Source organism: Osmerus eperlanus, chromosome 16, assembly GCF_963692335.1.
Source record: "Osmerus eperlanus chromosome 16, fOsmEpe2.1, whole genome shotgun sequence".
Lineage (NCBI taxonomy): Eukaryota > Metazoa > Chordata > Actinopteri > Osmeriformes > Osmeridae > Osmerus > Osmerus eperlanus.
The window spans coordinates 7,184,748-7,203,144 of NC_085033.1; the positions used below are offsets into that span (position 1 = coordinate 7,184,748).

Genomic DNA, 18,397 nt, shown 5'->3' on the forward strand with positions numbered 1-18,397 from the left:
ATGGGGGTAGGGCATTGTATGGGCAGTGCTTAAAGTGCTGGAGCACCCCTGGCGTTCTAAATCAAATGTGTTTTAATAATGTAATTCCCAATTCGCCTAATAAATCAGTTCTACACTGTCACCCTAGGCATTTACCATGTAGTAGGCTCCTCCACAAAGACCACATCAAACAAAAGTAATTACGTTATATCGAGTGAAGTGACAACCAAAATGAAGGACAATTTAAAATGGTTGGAAAAATTGTTTCGAGGTAGGCCTATATAATATCAGGGTGTTGTCCTGCCGTGCAAAGGAAAAAGTAGACAAACAACATGGTTTGTGGTTTAGAGTGTGTCATTCTGTTTTCATAATCTGTCTCATTTTGTACTGTAGGTGCAATATCCGACTACAACTCTTGGGGGCAGATTAAAAACGGCTCTAGACTTTCCTCACCCGAGTCCCTCTTGTTAACAGCACTCCTTCCGAGAGTTCCGTCCTTTCCCGTGCCGTCAGCGGACCGTCGTGTTCTGCAAAAATGGCACTTTACAATTTTAAGAAGATTATGGTGGTCCCCACATCAAAGGTAATTATATAAACATATAAAGGTTTTTACAAATGAATGTTCAACTGACTATATTGTTTGTTTTGCCACTGTTAGCTACTTAACACGCAAAAACATGGCGTGAATCGTAAAAGAATGTGTTCGCATGGAGACACGTGTTCCGCAGTGAGGCCAGTTAAACGTCAGTCATTTTTCATGGGTTTTAAACCGCTTGCTCAATGACATAAATTTACAAATATAAAACAAACCCAGTATATTATTGTGAATAGGTGAATGTATATTTGTAAAGTGTGTTCGAAGAGATGTTTACATTTGCATGTTTACACTTATGCCCCGTTTTCCTTTCAGGACTTCATCGACATCACTTTATCCAAAACTCAAAGGAAGACACCGACAGTAGTCCACAAACATTACGCAATCCACCGTATCAGACATTTTTACATGCGCAAAGTGAAATTCACCCAGCAAAGCTACCATGACAGACTAAGTCAGATCCTTACAGACTTCCCCAAGTTGGACGTAAGTACTGAGATTCATTCTTCAATATTATCACTCAAAATACTCAGAATACTAAATCAAATATTGCTGTCTCGCCTGCAGGATATCCATCCATTCTATGCTGATTTGATGAATGTCTTGTATGACAAAGACCATTACAAGCTGGCGTTGGGACAAATAAACATTGCCAAGAATTTGATTGACAAGTAAGCATTTTGTCTATTGTACACCTGGACAGGTTTATGTGTGTTCTAAATGGGTTTGGAATAGACAATCTAATGCAATTTTGATTATTATTGCAGTGTTGCTAAAGATTATGTTCGTCTCATGAAGTATGGAGATTCTCTGTACCGGTGTAAGCAACTGAAGAGAGCGGCTCTGGGTCGCATGTGCACCATTCTGAAACGACAGAAGCAAAGCTTGGAATATCTAGAGCAAGGTACATTACTACTAACTACACAATTCATAAATACACTGTGTGATGTGGTGTTTTATATTTGCTTATGGTTATGCTTGTCTTCACAGTACGCCAGCATCTTTCTCGTTTGCCCTCAATCGATCCCAACACACGAACTCTGCTACTCTGTGGTTATCCCAATGTGGGAAAGTCCAGTTTCATCAACAAGGTACATAGACCTATTCTGACAGACCTTTTGTTTAAACAAGGAACATCAATGTGTTTTAAGACTTGTGCATCAATGATCACATGAAATATGTCCCTTAGGTCACCAGAGCTGATGTAGATGTCCAGCCCTATGCTTTCACCACCAAGTCCCTGTTTGTTGGACATATGGACTACAAGTACCTTCGCTGGCAGGTAAGACAGATTCAGCCTAAACTCCCTAGCCATCCATAACCACACCACAGTAAAATCTGAATGTCTTCATGTTATCAAATGTGTTCTATTTATGATTGATAACTACCCATGAGTGGATAAACACCCACGCCACCTCCGTATATTCAGAATGCATCACGGAGATGTCTGTCAACATCAATCAAAACGTCACCAGACATTGACATGAAACGTTTCAAACTGTAACTTTCAATTCCATCCTGTGACTGTAGGTGGTGGACACCCCTGGGATCCTGGATCACCCATTGGAGGAGAGGAACACCATTGAGATGCAGGCCATCACCGCCCTGGCCCACCTGCGTGCTGCCGTGCTCTACATCATGGACCCGTCAGAGCAGTGTGGTCAAACCCTGGAGCAGCAGCTGGAGCTGTTCAACAACATCAGGCCTCTGTTTGCCAACAAGGTTAAAACGGAATTTGTTGAATACAAGATCTTAAAAAAAAACTCACTGCTTGGTTTGCCACTTCAAACCAATTGTGTTTTCATAATTTGTACAGATGATCTGTTTGTGTTAAATGTTAACGTTATTTTCTTGCTTCCTTCAGCCACTGCTAGTTGTGGCTAACAAGTGCGATGTCAAAAAGATCAGCGAATTGTCTGATGAAAACCAGGTTGGTGGTTCTATCCTCTAGTCTTTTATATACATTTATTCATTTAGCAGACGCTTTTATCCAAAGCGACTTCCAAGAGAGCTTTACAAAAGTGCACTGACCATAACAACGAGATAGCCCCAAACATTGCGGGTAGCCAAAACATGAAGCATACATTGTGAGAAACCAAATAAGTGCCAAAGGGAAGAACCATAAGAGCATGTAGTTAAACAAGTTACAATTAAACAACATAAACCTCAAAATGTACAAATTAATAATTTGTAGTTTTGATATCACAGTCTTCTCTATGGGATCTGTTTCTAAAAGTGTTCCTGCATGTTCTAGAAAATCTTTGCTGACATCTTGGCAGAGGGCATTCCTGTCATTGAGACAAGCACTTTAACCGAAGAGGGAGTGATCCAAGTAAAAACAGAGGTGAGCACTGCAGTCGACGCTTTCGGTTACCAACTAGCATCATGTTGAAATGGTTTGAATAGAATGTTTTTTTTTTTCTTGAATTACAGGCTTGTGACAAACTGTTGGCTCACCGCGTTGACAACAAAATGAAGGGCAAGAAAGTCCATGATGTCCTCAACAGACTGCATTTGGCTGTGCCTGCTAAAAGAGATGAGAAGGTAACCCCTGAGAAGCGATTTATTTCACTCTGTACTCAGTCCACTCAGTTGACTGTTGAAGTTGAAGTCACAGTAGACACTAAGGTATTATTTGTTTCTATTTGTAGGACAGACCACCTTTCATCCCAGAGGGGGCTACAGTCCGAAGGAAAGCAATGGAAGTGGATGCTCCCAAACGCAGAACGGTATGTTTGGTATTATTAGAACATTTGAATACAACTGCTAAATGTTTTGTTTGCATCTTGCCTCAAAAAATATACATTTGTCTGCAGTGTAAAGTGAAATTAGAAACTTGCTAAATAACATGTTTCTATTTACTATCACAGGAGAGGGATCTGGAGATGGAGCTTGGAGATGACTATGTACTCGACTTGCAGAGTATGTAAACACGTTTACTCGTATGATAATGTTTGCCATGTGTACTGCGTATAGTTATCTAAAATTGTGATTTTGTTTCTTAGAATACTGGGATCTGATGAACCAAGACGAGAAACATGATATCATTCCCGAAATCTGGGAGGGTCACAACATTGCAGATTACATTGATCCAGAAATCATGAAGGTAAATGGGATGATGGCAGTAGTCTTCGACCTTTCATCGGTGTTGATGTCTTGTATGAAAAATAATACCCAGTAAGCTGCAGGACCAACCATGCTACTAGTTAACTAAACATATCTCTCCATGCGTCCATAGAACCTGGTGGAGCTGGAGAAGGAGGAGGAGCTGAAGGAGAAGGCTGGGGAGTATGATTCTGACGAGGAGAGCGAAGACGAGGAGATGCAGGAGATCCGCATGCTGGCCAAACAGATCAGGGAGAAAAAGAAGTTGAAGATTGTAGCCTCCAAAGACAAGGATGTGCACGGCCCCAGACTGCCCAGGACGGCCAAAAAGGTACGATACATGTATTTCGAATGTTATTTGTTGCCGATTTATAATGACGTGTTCACTTGTTTTGCCAATTAATGATACGAAATTTGCATGTATCACAGGTTGACAGAAAGACTATTGAGAAGGAAATGGGAGATCTTGGTCTGGACATGACTGATAAGGATGATGTAAGTTCCTCATGATTCTCTGCTTCACGTAAACATAGTATGCACAGACACACACTTCATTTTGAGTACACACACACATGTATTTAAACGTCTTTGTTGTTTCAGAGTCACTACGCAGGGCAGGCTCGTAGATCCCGGAGTGTGACCCAGAAGAGGAAGCGTGAGGTCTCTGCACCCCCCATCTCTCGCACGCGGAGCCAGAGTGCTTCTCGTCCCCCTCGCGACCAGTCTGGCGTGCGTGATGCCAAGGTATGCAATGTACATCTCTTTGGGAGGCGCATGATTGCTTGTGTTCAGTTTGTGTACTGTTTCCCCAAAGGTGTGGTCTTTATGCATTTCAAATACATTTTAATATTTGCTTGACATTTCAGTTGAGAAACTTTTGGCTTGATCTATAATGTAATGTATTCTTAGCAGACACTTGTCATGTCAAAAGCGACATACAGTACAGGGAAGATTTAAACCTGCAAGCTCTTGACTTGCAGGCAATTAAAATCTTAGCTATTCCCTCCTTGCAAACTAAACCTTATCTCTTCCACAGATGGCAAGGAAGGCTAAGAAGATGATGAAGCACTCCCAGAAAGAAATAAATCGCGAGGGGAAGAAGGGAGAGGCGGACAGACATGTCTTTGACCTCAAGCCTAAACATCTATTTTCAGGAAAGAGGAAATCTGGGACCAATGATCGCAGATAAACTTGCCTGTTTGGTTACTTGTCTAGACGTTGGTCAGAAGCAGGAACTTGAGCAGGTGGGGTGGGGGCTTATCAGGGTGCAGTCCAACAGTCCTTTTGAATGGCTTATTTGGAATATAAAACTGTCAACACAATACATATTAATATTTACACATTGTGGCACAAGTGTCATTTTTTTTACTGACGGTATACAGTAAAAAAATATATATATATGAAAGTGTGTAACTTGCAGTTATCACATGACAAATATGTATCATGATTTAAGTAGCCCCTGAATAAATGTACTGTCAACCAGTGCTTCATTGTGTGTTTTTCAAGTAGCTGCAGACTTCTCACACATTTTAGCAGTACATTTCAAACATAACCCATCATCTACGAATGAGGATCAACATAGTCTGAATCTTTGTTATCACTATCTGTTCAGGGTGTTATTGAACATCAACAGAGGTTGAGTTTGTCTGAAATGGGCTCATAGAAGGCGTCACTTTCTCTGGTGTCCCGGATGAAGCTAATCAAGTCGGCTCTTCCCAACTGTTTTGACATAGGGGACATTGGTGAGACGTCAACAAGGACCCTAGGCTGTATGCAGCCAAGCCAATTAAAAAGATTTGTCCGTCTGTTAAAAGATGGTCGCTGGACACATTCATACAACTTGGAATACACACCTGCATATATAGTCGTTCTTGTAAGTATGTTAATTGTACAGTCTTTTGCAGATAGCGAGCAAACCAGTCTAGCTGTTCTGTTAGCAAGATAGCTAGTTAGCTAGCTGATCACAACCTACACTACAGTGCCCGTCATGTAGACAAGCATTTACTAGCTTTGCTAGTTAGAACTATGTTTGACTGAGGTGAGGTGCTGTACCTAATGTAGTAAATGAATGTCTACCTCGATTGCTGTCTTGCTATGCATTTTGAAAGTAATGCGAGCGTACAGCAGCAGCTAGCTGAAGTAGCGAGCAAGCTGTGGTAATAGTCTTGCTTGCTAGCTAAGTAGCTAACTAAGTAGATTGCTAGTTAACCCAAATCTTTTGCCTGTCTGTTTACTGACTTGAATACGACAGTCATACGTGTAAATTACTCTACGGCCATACTGATGTAAACTTGCTTTTAGGTTAACTACATGTGGAAAATTGCTGCATTCAGACCTTTTACCTATCAAATGATGAAAACGTAGATAGATCAGGCTACCTGAAACAGTATGGTTAGCTTAATGCTAGTAGTAGCAAGTCAGCTAGGCCAGGCCCAAAAATTCTATCACTTGAGTCATGATCCACAACATGATGATAACCATGATATTAAATTGCCTCTCTTGAACGCAAGCGCTGTTAATTAGATTGTTTCTTAGCTTACATTTAGCTACAGTGGTTTTTTAATCTCCTGCCCGAACCGGGTTTTTTTATACAACAAAAATGTCATTTTGTTGTCAGGAACACTGTTAGTAAACTAGCTTCTTTGAAACAGATCCATTGTACTTGGGTGTTTGATCATTTGCCTGCTGGTTTCTCCTCCACAGATTGGAGGTTCAGTAGGTGTGTGAGGAGGGATGCCTGTAGAAAGTGGAAGCAGTGCTGCCGCCCGTCAGGCCAAACAGAAGCGCAAGTCCCACAGCCTGTCCATCCGCAGGACCAACAGCACCGAGCAGGAACGCACAGGCTTGCAGAGAGACATGCTGGAGGGACAGGTGAGGGCAGAAAGCCAAAGGGGAAATGAAGGGACCAGATGGTTAAATCAGAGGGAGTCAGTTGGAGAGGGTTAAATCAGAGGGAGTCACTAAACAATAGACACTGTTTAGTGCTAAATACGTTTTTAACACTAAGCATGGGTGCTCGATACATATGTTCTGCATTATGTTGATCAGGTGTGTGAGTTTCCAGAGGAATTGGATAGGGTAGTAATGACATTGCAATAGCTAGGCTACTACTTTTGGCCTACCTTTTTTCTTATTTTTGTGTCAAGTACCATAAAGCTCACTTATTTTAAGTAGGCTTAATTAGACTGACATCCATCAGTTTAGTGACCACATTGTTGTTTTTCTAAGTGTATCAGAAGAATCAATGAATGTTAGCCTTGAGGTTCTTTCCCCACTGTCAATTTAGCTGTCTAAGGAGAAATGGCCAAATCATTTTAGTTAAAATAGTTAAAGTAAAACATCTGAGATGATGAGTGGGCTGAACTCTAAAGTGAAGTAATACAACCAGTCTGATACGTCTGGTACAATCTAATTATAGAGTGGAAACTGTGCTGTGTGAATTATTACAATCTTTGAATTTCCAACCAGCTGATTAATGATTTGTCTCTCCTCAAAAACAGAAATGTCATTATTATTTAAAAGCCCCCATGTGTAATAATTTGTTACATCTTAAACCAGGAAATGTTCCTCACACTGCAAATTTAACAAGGAGATGAAGTCCTTGATTCTGATTTGCTCAGTTCTGTCTCGTAACTAAGGAGGCTGACTTTATCAGTCAGTTCCTTTATACCACAGCCACTACATAAAAAGGGAAAGCAACCAACTCAAGAGAGAAGTTGCATCTTGTATGTCTGGCCATTTAAAACGTTGTTTTATCTGATTTCAAGTTGTGGGCACCACATTGTGACAGAAAAGGGAACTGTTTCTTCTTCGGCTTTTACTCTCTTATGACTTCTTGTTTTTACTCTGACCTGTTTTGAATGGTCATAGTCTTCAGAAAATCTGGAAACCTACTTGAGGATGGAGGTAAGTTGGGTGTTAGAAATGTTGACAATGTAGCAGAATATAATGTAGTTGTGTGTACCCTGTTAAATAGTTCCTAGAGTTATTTCCTAACACTTGAGCCGTCTTCAACACACAAAATGTGTTTATCCTCTTAACCATCAGAACGGTTAGCCTACACACTCTTAAAATGAGTCATGCTTCTGTAAAAAGGAAAATAAATCTTAGAGACAGGTTCTATCGAATACCCCTCAGCAGTAGCTTTTGAACCACTCTGTCCACAGGGCCCTTCACTCTGGCACACTGTCCTTGTCCCTTCCTACAACATCCAGCCTGGCTACTGAGCCTGTGAATGCAATTAGTACGCTCCACTGAGCTCCTTAAAAAGACTCCATAGCTGCTGAGGACATTGCTCTTATTTTGTCCACAGTAGGAGTCTGTACTAAACTAGTTCTTTAGATTCTGCTTTCTAAAGATAGATAGATACATTACATATCATCTTTCTAAAGCACATTTTTAACTTTTCTTAAAGGTCCAGATACAAATGTTTTTTTGTTTTTTTTTACCAACGAGTGTACCATGCATCCTAAGAGTCTTTGAAATTGCTGCATTGTGTTGTAGTAGGGAACGTAGAGTTACAAGTGGTTTCCAAATCCTTAGATCTTCATATTGCAAATCCTTAGATCTTAGTATTCCAAATCCTTAGCTATTAGTCGTTGGCCCACATCCCTCCATTACAGTAGTACCAAACAACTAGTACCTATCTTTAACTTGAAGCTATCATAGATGTACTATAAAAGTAGCATTGCGAGTTCCTTGCAATTTACTGTACATGTAGCCTTTTTCAGTGTTTTAGTCTATGCCGTCTGATACGGTATCTGCAGTCTTTTGATGTTCTTGATGTAACATTATACTCCTGTGTTTTCCTTTCTGCAGGATTCCAAACTGCCCTTGTCATTGAGGAGCAATCTTCTGGACCTGTTTGGCCAGATTGAGAGGGAGTTTGAAAACCTCTACATTGAAAACATTGAGTGTAAGTAGAGCACACGCACTGCTTGAGTACATCGCTTTGAAATGAACGGCAGGAACCTGCATGCGCTAAGGGAGTCAGGTGGCTGAGCGGTTAGAGAATCAGGCTAGTAATCAGAAGGTCGCTGGTTCAATTCCTGGCCGTGCCAAAATAAACGTTGTGTCCTTGGGCAAGGCACTTCACCCTACTTGCCTCGGGGGAATGTCCCTGTACTTACTGTAAGTCACTCTGGATAAGAGCGTCTGCTAAATGACTAAATGTAATGTAAGGCTGTGATTGATGTTGATGTTTCATGGGTGACGACGTTGCTTTCAATGTTTTGCAGTGCGCAGAGAGATCGAAACCCTCAATGATCGCTTAACGGCTGAAGGTCAAACCATTGAAGGGGGAGACCTCACCAAGGGAGCCCTTAAAGCAAAAGGTTTGATGCCCAAACATTACTTTTGACATTCTGCATTGCTTTATAGGTTAGCATAGCTTTGCGTTCCAAGATGCCATGCCATACACGATTCCAGTCAGAAAATCTGTGCCTTGGAGTTCACTTTTCTGTACATCTTTCTTGTTTGTTTCCAGCGAGTCATAGCACAAGCCAACTGTCTCAAAAACTGAAGACCACCTACAAGGCTTCTACAAGCAAGGTAAAGTTATCATCTTTGTTTCGGCCTCGCACAATTTAGTCCCTTTGGTTTAAACAGTCTCTAAACAAGCTAGTAGTATAACAAAAACAAAATGGTGTAATAGAAACATATTCCACTTTTGTCATGTTGACAGTAATGTTGTCCGAGATTAAAACGGGTTGGTTTGTTCAAGGAGTTCCAATGACTTGGAATGACTAAACAAATGGTACTGCTTTCTCTTTGTGCTTTAGCGCTCACATTCTTTCCACGGCATAGCAGGTGGACCCCGCAACTTCAATGTGGGGAACTGGGAGTTGTGGGGTGGAGACTCATGGGTAACTTCTTCATTCCCCCCGTGTGCCATCATGCATGAACAGCCCAGCCATGGGGTTGGCACATCATCTCCAAGGCACTTGGGGATTCAAATGTAGGACGGAATTTTTTGGAAGGTTTTTTTAGTGAGATGTGAAAATACTAATTGTTGTCTCTCACTAACTAAGGCTTTCCAAATAAGTTGCATCCTTGTTTCCGTCCGTGTACATTTTTGTTTTTGTTTGTACATTAGTCCATTACTGAAAGTGTTCAGAGCTCTTTAGCCATCATGCACATAAAGGCAAGATCACATTTGTATTGTTTAGGATTAATTGTATCAATTAGACTAGTTCATCATGGAACAGTGTGTGTGGCCTGTTGGCAAGAGCTAGGCCCTCTCCAATTGTTGGCTGTTCACCTGATTAAACATCAGCTCTAACCTTTAGACTTGCTCGCTAGAGTTAACCAATCCCAGCAGCATGTCTTCCATCTTGTGATGAAGCCACAGTTGGCGTGTACTTTGCACTGCAGTGAAATCTTTTTGGGGAAATGCCACTTGGAGCAAAGTCAACTGCTTTATGCTGATTAGAGCCCCAACCGATAAAGGATTTTTAAGGCCGATACCGATACAAATATTTGGGGATTTAAAAATCCGCTATTCCGATATCGGCCGATATAAAAAAATATTTTACAAATCCAGAAACGCGTAACAAAACAAACTGATTTCCCTAACAGTAGTTATTTGTCGTTTACATTTAGTCACTTTTAGCAGAAGTTCTCATCCAGAGCGACTAAGTACAGGGACATTCCCCGAGGCAAGTAGGGTTAAGTGCCTTCCCAAGGACACAACGTCATTTGACATGGCCGGGAATCGAACCAGCAACCTTCTGATTAATAGCCCGATTCACTAACTGCTCAGCCATCTGACTCCTGTTATTATTTCCTCACTAAAATAGTATGTTAATGCAGTTTCTGATAAATAAAATGTATAAAAATACAAACTTAAGATATCAAACTTAAAGTCCTTTGAACAAAAAAATAAAAAATAAAATAATAAAAGCCGATACCGATAGTTTGGAAAATGCCCAATATCGGCCGATAATATCGGCCCGCCGATATATCGGTCGGGCTCTAATGCTGATGTTCACTGGTGTCAAACAAGCAACAAGTTGATATGCTCATTGCAGTCCACACTTTGGAAACACCCCATGAACTGCTGTAATTTCTATAGCTTTTCCTTATGCTTTTGGCCTTTTTGCTAGGAGCATTTTGTGGCAGTATTACATTTACACAGGTTCTGGGATTCTTACTAGCTCCTTTGAAATCCAGAATAAGTGCTGTTTGTTATATTCCTACAAACAAAAAATATGTTTTTCATTCAAATATGTCACAGTGTATTCATAGATCACACAGCTGGACATTTTTTGTTCAGTCTCCAAAGTTAAGAAAATCATACTATAAGGTATAATTTTGTAGGGATCTCTATCGCACAGTTATTTTTGAGTACTACTTTCGTTTTCTCCAGAAATCCTTCTTGAACTTTCCAGGGAAATTGCTGCTATGGGAACAATCTCCCAAAATGCTTGCTCTTTTAGCAATCGACTGATGCTGACTCTGACATACTTATTTGGATAACATTGTGGTTATCCATGTGATTATTATGCTGTTGAGTGTTTGTTAAAGGTGCTGTCAGCTAATGATAAACCCAACTCGTTCACAGTTTTAACATCTAATAGCACTAGACTGTCATTTGTCATATTTTATTGAATCCGGTATAAAATGTGGAAGTATGATGCAATTTAAGATCGTAAAATCTGTAAAGTAAATATAACTGACTGCACCTTTAATATTTTGTTTCTTGATCAGTTGTCTATGAAAATTGTAATTTCTTTATGAGGTTTATGACTGGCCCTTTTCCCTCCTGCTTTTTACAGTGGGAAGATGTTAAGTGGTTTGTGTCCAATGGCTGACAGAAGTCCACCTTGTATTATGCCTATCTTAAACGTAAACATCTTCAACTGGCAGGAGGTTGACAATAACTATTTGACTATTATTTCATGTTTTTTTTCTTTTACTGTAAACTGCTTAATCTATTCTTTATCCCCTTGTGTGTTTTGTTTTCTTTTTCACAGCTTCTCATTAAAACTCCAGTTTTGATTAATGACATGACACTCCAACTCAGTCAGATGACATAAATATCTAAACCACCCAAGCTTCTTAGCAATGCCTAAGGTACCTCGCTGACTGATCCCTCGCGACCCCCTGAGTGCTGCTGTCCCTGCTTTCCTCTCCCCCTGCTTGCTTGGTGCGAGCTGCCTGAGTCCAGGTCCCCCCGGTTTCTAACTTCCTAATTTCTCTTCCCCGCACCTCCCTAGATTGTGTCCAGTTTCAAAGCCACCACATCCAGGGCCGTGTGCCAGTTGGTGAAGGAGTACGTGGGCCACAGGGATGGCATCTGGGACCTGAGTGTCACCAGGACCCAGCCCGTGGTGCTGGGGACCGCATCAGCAGGTAACAAGCTCCTCCCTCTTTAGACATGTCCAACTTTGTCCAGCTCCGATGCTCCACGTTGGACACATTTCAAATACTAAGCTCCTGAACCCACCTGTCCTCTCTCTCTCTGGATAAGTGGTTCAGCTACATCCATCATGGTTGTGATTGGTAAAGCTGTAAGTGATTGGATAGTTAAGCCTCCTACTAAAGGTGACCTTCAGACATGAATTCACATTGCACTTGTGCATGCCGAGAGACACATGTATCACACATGCTTCATGGGCCTTGATGACTCAGTGTAGAGTAAATCATGACACGCTCTCGTGCCTGCAGATCACACTGCTATGCTGTGGAGCATTGAGACGGGGAAATGCCTGCTCAAATACGTGGGTCACCAGGGATCAGGTAGGACCAGTGGAGACCTGTTGGATTGCACAGTACATTTATTAATAAACTGTCGGTCTTTGCTTATAGCAAACCCCCTATTCCTCAGCTATTTTGTCATTGTTGGTTTGAAATATGTCTCTTGTTGCTTGTCTCTCTCTAGTCAACTCTATAAAGTTCCATCCCACTGAGCAGATGGCTCTTACAGGTAAGGGTGCTTGTCATGGTGACAAATGTCCTTTGTTTCTATATATTGTACTGCACAGATTCGTTAGACTGCACATTTGTGGCTTTATTCGAAAACAACGACTCGTACTATTCTAGTAGTGAAATATTTAGAAAATAAGGAATTTTGTGTAAAATAAAGTTTTGTGTTCCACCTGATTGTCTCTGTGTGTTCGTTCCATAGCCTCTGGTGACCAGACGGCCCATATCTGGAGATACATGGTGCAGCTACCCACCCCTCAGCCTGTTGCAGACATCAGTGTAAGCTGGGAGAGCCGGACCTCGCATTACTGGAACCCGAACCTTGTCCCATGTCACATTTGTAGAACCCATCTATTTCTCTACTATTTTGTTCCAGATAATGGTTGAATGGTAGATGATGGTGTGTGTATGGGGGACAAACACAAGGGAAGGTTAAATGAATGACATGACAAATGACATTTGCACCAGAGCACAATGATCAGAGAGTGGGTCAGCTCGCCTCTCTACCCGTGTGACCCAGTTGTGCCTGTCTGCGTGCGTCCCTCCGGCAGGTGCCCTGCGAGGACGACATCGACTTCTCGGACAAGGACGAGGCGGAGGGAGACGCCGAGGGCCCTAACGAGTGTCCGTCTGTGCGCGTGGCCGTGACCACCCTCAGGAGCCACCAGGGCGTGGTCATCGCCGCCGACTGGCTGGTGGGGGGCAAGCAGGTGGTCACTGCCTCCTGGGACCGCGCTGCCAATCTCTACGACGTGGAGACGTCCGAGCTGGTCCACACGCTGACCGGTCAGTTCTGCAGGGTCGTCGACCGGAGCTTGGGCTTGGTCTGGCGTTGCTTTTCTGCAAGGTATTGGGACAGTATGCCGGTGGGTGACCCAGCCTTTCTGTGTGTGTGTGTGTGTCCAGGCCATGACCAGGAGCTGACTCACTGCTGCACCCACCCTACCCAGCGCCTCGTGGTCACCTCGTCCAGAGACACCACCTTCCGTCTGTGGGACTTCAGAGACCCCTCCATCCACTCTGTCAACGTGTTCCAGGGACACACCGAGTGAGTATGTCCCTAGATGACACACCCAGGAAGTACCAGCACTGTTCATCACCGCTACTGTAGATTTGTTGCCGTTTAAAGTGACACTTGACTCTGAAAATGAGCAAATTACCAATTTTTTTATAAATGTCACAGGCTATATTTTTTCCTATCTTCCCCCTAAAAAACTGTACAATAATTGCATGGCTTCAACCAGGCTTTTTAAAGTGTATGTGACACCCGCTTTAAAGTGATAGTCATCACATTTGTTGTCATGGAGGAGCAGATTTCATGGCTGAAAGAATTAAAACAAGCCACCAGCGATGTGACATTAATTAGCCCTTATTAAGCTGGGCTTCAATTTAGATTACGGGGGTCCGATTCGGTCTTCCGTACACCATGGGGGACAATACAGTACATTCAAGTTTTTCTTTTTTTTAGCAATACTGCAGCTAATGCCAACACACTAGATAATGACTGACATAAGGGATGTCAGTCAGCCAGGTGAAGGAGTGTGTCACTTGGGACATGAAGGTGATGGAGTGTGTCACCTGGGACATCAAGGTGATGGAGTGTGTCACTTGGGACATCAAGGTGATGGAGTATGTCACTTGGGACATGAAGGTGATGGAGTGTGTCACTTGGGACATGAAGGTGATGGAGTGTGTCACCTGGGACATCAAGGTGATGGAGTGTGTCACCTGGGACATCAAGGTGATGGAGTGTGTCACTTGGGACATGAAGGTGATGGAGTGTGTCACCTGGGACATCAAGGTGATGGAGTGTGTCACTTGGGACATCAAGGTGATGGAGTGTGTCACTTGGGACATGAAGGTGATGGAGTGTGTCACTTGGGACATGAAGGTGATGGAGTGTGTCACCTGGGACATCAAGGTGATGGAGTGTGTCACTTGGGACATGAAGGTGATGGAGTGTGTCACCTGGGACATCAAGGTGATGGAGTGTGTCACCTGGGACATCAAGGTGATGGAGTGTGTCACCTGGGACATGAAGGTGATGGAGTGTGTCACCTGGGACATCAAGGTGATGGAGTGTGTCACTTGGGACATCAAGGTGATGGAGTGTGTCACCTGGGACATCAAGGTGATGGAGTGTGTCACCTGGGACATCAAGGTGAAGGAGTGTGTCACTTGGGACATCCAGGCGGCTCTCGAGGCATTCCTCCGCTTTCTCCTTCCTTTTGAAGGAGTGTGCAAACGGTGAACCGCACATGGGCAGTCAGCCTGTTCCCTTGCCCCGTCCCAGTTGTCTTTGAGGCTGACAATGCAGATTAGGAATAGAAACACCAGCGCTCTGCAGTCTGTCAGCCTGCAGTCTGTCAGCCTCCACCAGCAGGAAGGCGGAGTGGTGGCGTAGTGCTGACCGGTGTTGTACGTGTGTGTCCCCTCGTCTCCAGCACGGTGACGTCAGCGGTCTTCACCGTGGGCGACAACGTGGTGTCGGGGAGCGACGATCGCACGGTCAAAGTGTGGGACCTGAAGAACATGAGGTCACCGATCGCGACCATCCGCACGGACTCGGCGGTCAACAGGTGAGGGGGGGGGTACGGGGGCTCCTAACCCTTACAATACAGAGGGAACTATTTAGCGGACAAATCCGAAGTCTTATTTGATGTTTGAAAATCGCATTGGCACCACTAAGCCTGATTGCTGGTTGCTGTTTCCCCTCTAGGATAAGCGTGTCAGTGAACCAAAGAATCATAGCTCTTCCTCACGACAATCGGCAAGTCCGGCTGTTTGACATGTCTGGAGTGCGGCTGGCTCGGCTCCCACGCAGCAACAGACAGGTAACACACACAACAATACAGAAAATAAAGAAATGCATTCCACCTTTCTCTCAGACTTTATTGGAGGTTTTTACTTGGCTTAATAGTGGGCCTACCCAGTCTGACCCGTCGCTAGACAGGAAGAGATGGTAGATACCCAGTCTTGGTCAAGTGATTCACACTAGGGTAGTAGATATGAAACATTGTAGCGGCCGTGTGCTGTTGGTGCCAGGACGATGTCATATGTCCCTGGTCTCGTGTAACCCCCTTTCCCCCGTGTCACTCGTCAGGGCCACCGGCGCATGGTGTGCTGCTCCGCCTGGTGCGAGGACAACGCCTCCTGCAACCTGTTCAGCTGCGGCTTTGACCGGCAGGCCATCGGCTGGAACATCAACATCCCGGCCCTGCTGCAGGAGAAGTGAAGAAGGAGGGGGAACCTGGGGAGGCTCTGGGCCCCCCAGCCTGGCCCCACGTGCTCACTGAAACCCCCCCCCCACCACCACCCCCCATGCTTCAGCGCTCACACACCCCCCCTCTGGTAGGGAGGAGGGGGCGGGGGGCTCCCCCTGCTGATGAGTGTTGTCACATGTTCTCGGCCCCCTTCACCTGTGCACAGTCCGGAACGACTACCCATACATGTGTTTTGAGTGTGTGAACGACGCGTGGTTTCTCCAAACTTTGCACCCCACCCCCCAACCCCACCCCACCCCCACCCATGTATAGAAATGTGATTTTAGGAATGTGCTGTTTAAGAATTCAGCACAATGAGAGATGTCCGATGCAGGGGACGAGAGGTCGGCCTCGCTTTCTTCAAAGGACGCTTTGAAGACGTGTGTTCACGACGATAGGCATTTTGTTGCGACACGCCTCGCATACATGCTTCATGCCCATCTTACCAGCTCAGACTTAAGAGCTAGCCTAGCTGCATTAATGTGCCATTACAGCAGACTCACATTTTCAACTAAGTTGACCAGTCCACACACCTGTCTTCTGCAACTCAAACTCAGCACTGGTCACAAACATTTCTGAGAGCAGTTCTGAGAAAGTCAGTGTTTGTTTGTTTTTTCGTTCAGTCATGCACCTTTTTTTGTTGTTGTTGAAGAAACAAGCAATCGAACAAGTTGTTACAGTTTCTTGCATTGTTATATTTTTTTGCCATTGCATATGTTGTACAGAATTGACACAATCCTATTTTAGACAATACATTGTGCCATTTTAAATAGTTGGGTGTACGGGGGAAGCTTGAACAGAAATCGTCTTCAGCCGTTTCCTGCGTTGGTAATGGTAATTGAGTCTGAGAGCAAGGCTGTATAAAATTACCGCTATGTATAGGACTTATGAACAATACTAGGTTAGAACAGTCATACTTCATAATTGCGCTGTACTAATTATTGAGGAAAATCTCGTAATAGCGTCGTAGTGCATTAGCTGTAATAGCTTGTTGGCTGAGTTGTCATGGTTTTAATGTCTGCCAAAGCAAAGCAGAGAAACGGATAGAAAAGACAATTGCTTATGGGGAATATTTTTGATGTCATTATTACAAATTGCGTGTGTTTGATGGCGTGAATATTTAGAGCGTATTTCAGTATAGTCGATTGGAATCATCCAAAGCTGCAAACCTTACATTCCTGCTCTGTTGCGTGTATCTAACTGTAGTACTGTATTTGTATCTTGAATAGACCCCATGAGTACAGTATTAGTATATAGTAGTAGTGACTCTCAGGCCCATTATATAGCAGTCACAAACAAAACATTTCCATAATTTAGACAAAATCAGGTACATCATTTAACTTTCCTTGCACCAAACCAAATTAATTATTGGAAAGCTTCTCACCTGAGCACCATTTTAACTTGAGGCACAACTGTACCATATGAATTATAATATATTCCCATAGTTTTAAAGGTCGCCCGTTTTGGTTTTAGGGTGTATGTGTGCTGCGGCGTTTACTAGCCTGTTCATTTCGCGGGGTTGTCTTTCATTTGGACCCGTTTTTTCAGCAATGTTTACTAGAAGTGCATAGAAGTCCCTGGCGAAAGCAGCTGCTACTTCTAAAGGGCTGTTGCTTTCGGCAGCTGACCTAGCTGTGTTACCACGTCACTTATCTCCCTGCCAGCAGGGATGGATGGCTCCAGTGTAGGAGGGCTAGTGGACATTAGTTTGTGCAATAATATGCAAACAGTGCTTCTATCCTGTAGTACTGGGTGAATGTGTACTCCAGTAGTACCTTGCCAGTGCTAGATTACGAATGCTTCATCAATAGATGGCTGAGTAAATGTGTAGCATCACCAGAAGGCAACCTACCTGAGACGGCAGCCCTCCTAGCATCCTGGATGGAAGGGAGACCGTTTACTTACAGATCACAGAAATATCACCATTTGACCTGTGAATGTGTCTTTTTAGTTTGACAGTATTTTCTAATGGATTCGTTCTCACGGAACTAGGCGGATGAGCATCGGAAAGCTTTCTTCTTAGTCATGCAAAGTCTCTATGCTTAGCTAAACCATGTTCTGTTTGTTTGTCATCGTTTTGGTCACGTTTCACATCTCAAAGTTCTCTCTTGTACAGTAATCTTGTCAATTGTCAATGTCACTGGAGAGAAATGTCAATATCAACCTCCCAAACCTATAGCCACACACAGTACATGTCAGGCAGAATCAACAGTGAATAGCCTTGTTAACCTGTGGTGTTGTGGTGTTAACCCAATGATGTTTAATGTGCTAAAAAAAAGGTTTTAACAAGAGGAACACACCACCATGCAAGCCTCGTGAGATGGTGAAACCATTTTGTTGGCAGACATTTTTGTGAGATAGCTATGTATAAGGAACAAGCTTCAGCTTGGGTAATGAATAAAATGTGTTTCATTCCCTCACACTGTCTGTTTTTCTGTCTTGATTCTAAGTTGGACTTGTCAGTATCTTTAAAATTATGTATATGATTTTGAACAAGGTAAGATTGACCTTGTATCATGCTCATCAGGAA

The 18,397-nt window shown here is 43.3% G+C and overlaps 2 protein-coding genes across 3 annotated transcripts; both read left to right on the forward strand.

Moving 5' to 3' along the window:
• The first annotated feature begins 436 nt into the window (after window positions 1-436).
• On the forward strand, window positions 437-5,164 carry gtpbp4 (GTP binding protein 4). Its single transcript, XM_062482272.1, has 17 exons — window positions 437-562; window positions 890-1,060; window positions 1,142-1,245; window positions 1,342-1,478; window positions 1,565-1,665; window positions 1,764-1,856; window positions 2,105-2,296; window positions 2,439-2,504; window positions 2,829-2,918; window positions 3,008-3,118; window positions 3,226-3,303; window positions 3,445-3,496; window positions 3,580-3,680; window positions 3,813-4,010; window positions 4,109-4,174; window positions 4,280-4,423; window positions 4,716-5,164. Exons 1-17 carry the CDS (start codon window positions 515-517, stop codon window positions 4,866-4,868), a joined length of 1,905 nt encoding a protein of 634 aa, XP_062338256.1. The 5' UTR covers window positions 437-514; the 3' UTR covers window positions 4,869-5,164.
• A 205-nt stretch (window positions 5,165-5,369) lies between these two features.
• LOC134037007 (WD repeat-containing protein 37) lies at window positions 5,370-18,287 on the forward strand. 2 transcript variants are annotated; one of them, XM_062482274.1, is made up of 15 exons: window positions 5,370-5,552; window positions 6,383-6,550; window positions 7,550-7,585; window positions 8,498-8,594; window positions 8,917-9,012; window positions 9,165-9,229; window positions 11,896-12,031; window positions 12,347-12,418; window positions 12,561-12,605; window positions 12,807-12,883; window positions 13,156-13,390; window positions 13,511-13,652; window positions 15,049-15,183; window positions 15,324-15,438; window positions 15,708-18,287. In XM_062482274.1, exons 2-15 carry the CDS (start codon window positions 6,413-6,415, stop codon window positions 15,837-15,839), a joined length of 1,521 nt encoding a protein of 506 aa, XP_062338258.1. In that variant the 5' UTR covers window positions 5,370-5,552; window positions 6,383-6,412; the 3' UTR covers window positions 15,840-18,287. The 2 variants fall into 2 exon arrangements, with proteins under 2 accessions (XP_062338258.1, XP_062338261.1); XM_062482277.1 differs by lacking the exon at window positions 7,550-7,585 and having other exon boundaries at window positions 5,371-5,552.
• Window positions 18,288-18,397: the final 110 nt, after the last annotated feature.